The sequence below is a fragment of the Gossypium arboreum genome, chromosome 7, assembly GCF_025698485.1.
Source record: "Gossypium arboreum isolate Shixiya-1 chromosome 7, ASM2569848v2, whole genome shotgun sequence".
Taxonomy (NCBI): Eukaryota; Viridiplantae; Streptophyta; class Magnoliopsida; order Malvales; family Malvaceae; genus Gossypium; species Gossypium arboreum.
Genome location: NC_069076.1, coordinates 38,734,475 through 38,741,768, shown reverse-complemented (window position 1 = coordinate 38,741,768; position 7,294 = coordinate 38,734,475). Strand labels below are relative to the sequence as shown.

The 7,294-nt window shown below is 31.4% G+C and overlaps 1 protein-coding gene across 1 annotated transcript; it reads right to left on the bottom strand.

Moving 5' to 3' along the window:
* Positions 1–2,802: 2,802 nt before the first annotated feature.
* LOC108469000 (uncharacterized) lies at positions 2,803–6,766 on the bottom strand. The gene is made up of 7 exons (XM_017769876.2): positions 5,425–6,766; positions 4,676–4,792; positions 4,116–4,294; positions 3,915–4,008; positions 3,723–3,800; positions 3,507–3,608; positions 2,803–3,015 (listed from the first exon to the last, which is right to left on the bottom strand). Exons 1-7 carry the CDS (start codon positions 5,911–5,913, stop codon positions 2,881–2,883), a joined length of 1,194 nt encoding a protein of 397 aa, XP_017625365.1. The 5' UTR covers positions 5,914–6,766; the 3' UTR covers positions 2,803–2,880.
* Positions 6,767–7,294: the final 528 nt, after the last annotated feature.

The window sequence follows — 7,294 nt, the reverse complement described above, 5'->3', positions numbered from 1 at the left end:
TTATAAATAAAAATAATAAGAAAAGTAAACATCATTTGAAATTATATCTAATAGCTCTAACATTTCATATTTGTTGTGTTATTCCCTTAGTAACATTTAACATATTATACACACTAGTATGCTAGTCCCTGGCAAATTTCTTCATTTGAGTCAAAATTAAATCTATATCATTAAGCTTACCATGATTTTCTTCTTTTTTGTACTCTTCAAAATATGTATCATCTCAATTCCACATATGAATGAAGCTATGAAATATGCAACATGCTAGCACGATCCAACATTGTTCTTTTAGACTATATTGAGGTGGTGTTGTTAATATGTGAATTCTTTTTTTAAGAATTGCACATTTTCTCCCAACCATAATTTGAAGCTTTGCATATCTCAAATCAAAAAGTTCACTAGGTGTATTTAGTACTTGTGTCTAGCTCAATTCTCTAAAATAATATCATACTCATGATATGGTACAATAGAACTTTTTGTACTTATATAATCAACTTTGTAGATTACAATATATAAATTTTAACCTATTAAGTGTTTTTATAAACCTAATTTTCAGCTAACTAACTTAGGGTGCCAAATAGTATAGCTATGTCCTCATCAGGGCCAAAGAGGGCCTTGGCCCCCTAAAGTTTTCGAAAACTTTAGTTGTATCCTTATAATTTTTTGAAAATTTTAATTAAGTTCTTCCAAATTTTTGAAAATTATTATTAAACCTTTGAGAAAATTTAAAATTTCAATTAGACTATTCAATTTTTGTTAAACATTTTCATAAAACCTCTAAAATTATTAAAAGTTTTAATTAAACATACCAAAATTTTTGAAAACTTCCACTAAAACCCTTCGTTTTCAAAAATTTTAGTCAGCCTCTCAAAAGAATATAATGTCAACCACTATCATATGTCAAATCAACTTTTATAACTTTTCTTTATAAATTTTATTACTATCATCCCACACAATTTAGGTAAAAACTAATAGAGTATATAATAGCCTTTATTTAAAACGATTTTATAATGTGTTTAATAGCTTTTGTAACACTTATATTAACATAGTTAAATACTTATTGATGTAAAAATAATATAATTTATAAGGTAAATTATATTAGTAGTCCTCAACTATTTTTTATCACCTAACTATGAAAAGTTATAAAATGGTCATTTAATTTTTTTCTTTTTGGTCACCTAATTACGAAAGATAATTAAATGGCCACTCAACTATGTTTTTTTTTGGTCACTAGCTAGTTAACAAAAAAGATTAAAATATACCTATAGTCCTTGTACTTTTCAAAAATTAAAAATCTAGTCCATATACTTAGATTTTTAGGAATTTAAACTCTTTACTTTTCAGATTTTAAAATTCAAGTCCAACCGTTAATCCTATTAATTGGTTTATTGAATTTAGGTTAAGTAGAATATCTTTTTTTTTAATTACATGGCTACTAAGTAAGTAGTTTTTTTATTTCAAAATGTCACAGCAACAAATTTAACAAAAAATAGATTAACAAAGTTAACAACTAGATCTGAATTTTGAAATTTGAAAAGTAGGGGGACTAAATTCCTAAAAATACAAAGACTAAATTCCTAATTTTTTAAAAGCACAAGGACTAGAAACATTTTAACCTTTTTTTGTTAACTAGCTGGTGACCAAAAAATAAAAACTATAAATAAGTGGCTATTTTATAACTTTTCATAGTTGGGTGACAAAAAAAATAAAAAGACCATAATTGAGTGACCATTTTATAACTTTTCATAGTTGAGTGACCAAAAAAGAAAACCATAATTGGTTGACTACTAAAATAGTTTTACCTAATTTATAATAGTTTTTATAAACTTAATTTGCTATTAGGTAAAAAAATTGCTTAAAATATTTATATTTGATGTATCAGTAGTAGACCTGTCCATGGGTATGATTACTTAAAAAGTGGAAGAGTTTAGGTAAAATATAGATTTAAAAAATGAGCTTGGAAAAAAAGATAAGGCCTATTTAGAAAACGGGCTAGGCCTTGGGTAAGGCTTCTTTGGACCAAGCCCGACCCGACTCGACCCGTATTTGCAAAAAAAATGGTTTTTTGTTGTTGTTATTTTCTTGCTATTTTTTACTGTTTCGCTTCTATTGTTTTCTCATTATTTTGCTATTATTTCACTATTATGTTGATTTTATTATTATTGTTTGAATATTATATAACTTATATTTTATTATTAATTTTGTTACTATTTTAAAAGCATTTGTTTGTTAAGTTACATATATCTTAGTGTTATTTAAGTATATATATATATTTAATTTGTTGGGAAATATTTATTTTAATTTATTTTATATTTTTATGTATTATATATATATTTTTAAAAATAGTATAAAATTTTTTTAATATGAGCGAAGCGAGCCCAAATTTTAACATTTTTATCTAAGCCGAATTTAGAAAATAATTTAAATTCATTTTTCGAGCCGAGCTCTTGCAAACACGCATAAGATTTTGATTGGGCCTGGCATACACACCTCTAGTAAGTAGCAACCAATAGAGAAAATAAGATGTTAAAACTGAATAACCCTCAAAATCTTTTTGATAAAGCAACCAATGGCAAATAAAAACACTGGTGCAGAAAACTCAAAGTGCCCTAATTGAAGTAACTTCAGCTGTTTAAAAACTGTATGGAGTGGATTGAAAATTTACATTTAAGACCTAAAACATCCTGGAAAATTTATATATATATATATATATATATATATATAAAGCAAAGCAAAAACAAAAGGAAAGCAATCTCTTTACCTGGTCGTTGGCAAAGAGAACATAAGGCAATAATTTTCATATTCTTCTACATAAGAGCAAAGAGGTCTGGGATTATATAGGATGTTTGATGTACAATTATGGTCTTTTCACAACAACTGTTACTTCTCGTCTGTTCTTATGGAATTTAGTCTTCTCATTCTCAGATCGAGCTCTTTCATTACTTCTGTTTCTTGCTTTTTCCTTTGCTTCGATATTGTGTTTGTCGTCATGAATCCGATCTTATCAAATGCAACCTGTAGAGATGTAGAAGGTAAGATTAAAATTCATTGTTTGGGAAAGAAGAACAATATGGATTTACATACACTAAGACCGTACCCCTAAAACATCAAGACTAAGAATCCAACCACAAGAAAGAAAATCTGCTATTATCAGTTTGGATTAGGATCCACTTCTTTGCTTTTCAATAAATTCATTATTTCCATTCAAACAAGTGAATGGAGGGCAGCCCGACCAATTTGATTTTTCCTTTTGCATAGAAGTCTTCATTGCATGAGGTATTTTAGTTCTTTTTTTAAAAGAATAAAACGAATATATTATCAGTTACTATGCCATGTTTAAACTTCATATACCAGTTCCTTCGAAAGCCATGATCTCTTCCTATCCGGTTTATATCAAGAAATAGGTTTTTCATTAATTCATTTCTCCAAACAAAATGAGAAAAGAAGCATGAAATGTTACAGAAGAGAAGAAAAAAAATGGAGGAACAAAAGATGACTTGTCTTACCGTCAATAACTCGTCAGGATCAAAAAGGTGATGGGTAGTTCTCTGTAATATGTTAATAATGTCACCAACCTGATGCGTTAGAAGCAATTCATGTTCTTTCATCTGCAAAAGCAAATCAAAACATAACTTAGTTCCATGGTATTGTCTTGACATCTGAATGCTTTCTAGGGAAAAAACATAGAAGAAAGTTATTGACTTGTTAAATGACATTAGCACCTTAAATATAGCCAAAGCTACATGAAAAAGAACCTTTGCCCCCTCATAGAAAAGGACATCCCATACCCGCAGAGTTGTCTGGACAAATAGCGCAACAAAAAGAAAAAATAAGATAGTCGGAAAGCAACCTCAAGTAAAATTGACACCATCTGATATGACAGAATTGAAACGGTAATGAAAAATTGTTTGAACCTCTGAAGGCAAGCTTTTAGAGAAGAGGCACAGGAACCATTCAGTAGCAACAAGGGAGACATCGAACTCCAATGCTTCCAAATGAGCAGCAATCCTGCATTGTTTTAATCCAAATCTTAATAAGATAAGCCGTAGAGCAAAAACAGATTAACTTAACCAAAAATATGCTGATAAATAAAACAGTTAATCTTCAAAGAATACCTTGGGCACTTTTTAGCAAGCAAATCCTTAAAAACCCTTTGTTCGACATGGCATCCGGATAAGTTAGTTGTATAGCAGTCATTAACTAAAACATTTTCAAGGAGGACAGCAAGCATCCAAAATGCATCTTCCTCTGTTTTCATAACAAGCAATAATAACGCAGCGACATAATTTAAGCCCTGCACCAAGAACAAGTTTTGTCTTAAATGAGAACGAAATTAGATGAAGAATAAAATATGATTTCTCACAATTCAATATCTACTAACTGTTAAACTTGGAAATAGTAGGGACCAATTGGTTTAGGGACTTGATCAAAGTGATATTTGGAAAGATAGGGTTTATAGATACTCCACATCAAATTTGGTATAAATAATTAATACAAAGGTAATCAAACAAACCTATGGAACAATGAAGTTTGATTAGGGTTTAAGCTTAAGTCACTGTAAATATAGGGAACTGATAAGTACATGGACGGAAGGACAGAAATTAAACGGAATAAGACCATAGAACTTGGAGGCAATAAGACTCTGTAAGACGAGCATACAAATCGATGAACTCACCTGACAGTAGCCCACATCAGAATCACGGAAAGAATACCCCACAAGCACACGCCGAAGAGCTGCATGGCCCTCTGGAGTGTCCAACCATGGGTGACCGGGGAAGGTTCGTGGAAGGTCCTGCAAGAATACATAAGAATATATATTTAGGAAAAAAAAAAAAAAAAAAACATGGCAGTACTCTCATTTCCATATTTGGGTCACCAGAGGACTGAGAACTTTACACCAAAGAGATTTGAAACCATTGATTTTTGTCTAGGCACATAAACTTATTATTACAATTACATGCAATACTGCTAAAAGAAGGGAAAACTGAAATTGGTAAGGCACTTCCAATAAGGTTTTCAGATTCAATAAACTTACACTGATCGATATACCTTCTAATTGTGCATTTTCAACAACATATGTTTTCAATTCCAACCTATGAAGATTTTTATTACAAAAGAAACCTTGTGATGTAGTGATTTCTCAAACACGATTATCCCTTTTAAATTATGCAATAGAAAAGAATATTTGGGGAATTCAATATCGAAATCCCAAAATTAACCTATAAAAACGAAACCATCCGCTCATTTAGGTCGATCATAAGATATTATGCATTTTACAATTCCAAATTCATAGTGCAAAATTAACCAAACCTATAGAAAAAGAAACAAGACAAAAAGCACCTCCTGACAAAGATCCATGTAAAAATAGGGGGAAAAGAAACAAATATCAATGAAGCAAATGCACACCCAACATGCTGGACTTACATGATCAATCTGACGTGTTGCAGGCGTGTCCATACCCTGTACCGCCTTTAACAAATCATTATAATAGCTTTCAGGCACCGTAGACTTCTTCTTGGCGGCACCCGAAAGGGAAAACCAAACCTTAGGCCTAAGCACAGGCGGAATGCCTTTCCTGATAAGCTTCTTCAATGTAATCGCATTAACAAAACCTGACAATTTGAGCGAAGATTTCAACCCAATCCCTTGCGATATCGAAATCTGCGGCTGCAAATACCAATTGGCCCCTTTGCTTGCTTCCAGTGCCCACCAAACACGCCCTTGTTGCCTTACCTTTTCTCTTACCTCATTCAACACATTAACATCATCCACATTGCCTTCTACTGTGAACCCATAAAGGTCTTGGAATTTCACTATTATATTTGCTCTTCTCGCATGGATGCTTGGCCTTAAGATGTGAAATTGCGCTTGCCATTCGAAGGCAATGTCCATTTTGCTTTGGGGACCAAACATTCCCCCCACCTTTTTTTTTCTTTTTTCTCGAGGATAGATTAAGAAAAAAGAAGAAATGGGTTATAAGGGCTGTCTCAGGAACGTGAGAAAACTACGAACTTTGAACCATGAAAAAAGGTTGATTTATTTAGAGCTTGAAATCTTGGAAATTGAAGAAAGACAAATTCTTTCAAATGGGTTTTATATAAAGAAGTTGATAAGAGGAAGAATTACGATCTGGCAGAGATAAATGCTCTCACAAATTTGGATGGCTATCAAAGTTCCTTTTTCATATATTCAAAACAAACAAAATACATTTGAAAATCGAATTATTTTCAAAAGCGCCAAAGCTTGAAGAAATTAAAAGAAAGAAAAAGGAAAAGCCAAGCCAAGCCAAGCCCAGATAACAATTCTTTTATTGTTTCTCAACGAGAGAGAAAACAAAGCGAAACGAAACAAAATTTTCTATAAGAGGAGTAAAATTCCATTTTTTCAATTCTTTTATTTCAAAGGACATGGATGACTAAAAAAGACAGGAAAGAGGTTATGAAAGAAACCGAATTAATAGGTAGGTAAAAATCAAAGCTAGGCAATCTAAAGAAAATTAGGAGGTTCTGAGGTGGTGGCAGTCATCTTCATCTTCATCTCTTTTCCTCATCAGCAAAAATGAAAAATCCCCACTGTCATTATAATAACAACAGAGGAAAACAATTTTACCCTTAAAAATTGTTTGTATACTCGAATTTTCTGGACGATATTGAAAAAATAATTACCTCACTATTAACATACTATATTCATTATTACTCATGTCTCTACAAAAGAGTTTACTCGTTTAATTCTTAATAAATTAAATGTATTGTTTTTTGAGTAATTAACTGATATATAAATATTAATTATATTGTTCAGTATCATTTTAACCACTATCATCAATTTCTTTGGGATATACTTTTATTCTAACATAATTTTTTATTAAATTTAGCATTATTAATGTTATTTTCAAAACAGTTTAGTTTTTTTCCCGGGTTTCTAAAAATACAATTATTGGAACGTTAGAGAGAGAAACAGACGTTACCCACGGACAGCGTTTGATAGGACAGTGATAATGGGCTAGCTTTGAAACTCAATCTATCTGATCTGTTTTTTTTTTTTTCTGGATGACTGAAATGCCCCCGCCGTTATTCGGATAATTGTTGCTTCTCTATATATACTTTTCAGTGACTAATAACCAAATTGGTAGCGTGATTGCACTTCGACGTGGGAACTGGGTGAGTTCGGGATGGAGCTCTTCGTTCTTCTTTTTTAAATAGCATTCCTTTCGTTCGTGAGACTAACTAACAATTACATAAAAGGTTTCATTAGTAGTATGGCCAAGTCGGGAGCAAGAGCTGTTGACAGGTCTCTT

Coding starts and splice junctions, on each gene's coding strand:
- LOC108469000 (XM_017769876.2), bottom strand. CDS start 5,913: ATGTTTGGTCCCCAAAGCAAAATGGACATTGCCTTCGAATGGCAAGCG. Junction 4,009..4,115: donor CTTGCTAAAAAGTGCCCAAG/GTATTCTTTGAA, acceptor AAAACAATGCAG/GATTGCTGCTCATTTGGAAG. Junction 3,801..3,914: donor CTAAAAGCTTGCCTTCAGAG/GTTCAAACAATT, acceptor CTATTTGTCCAG/ACAACTCTGCGGGTATGGGA.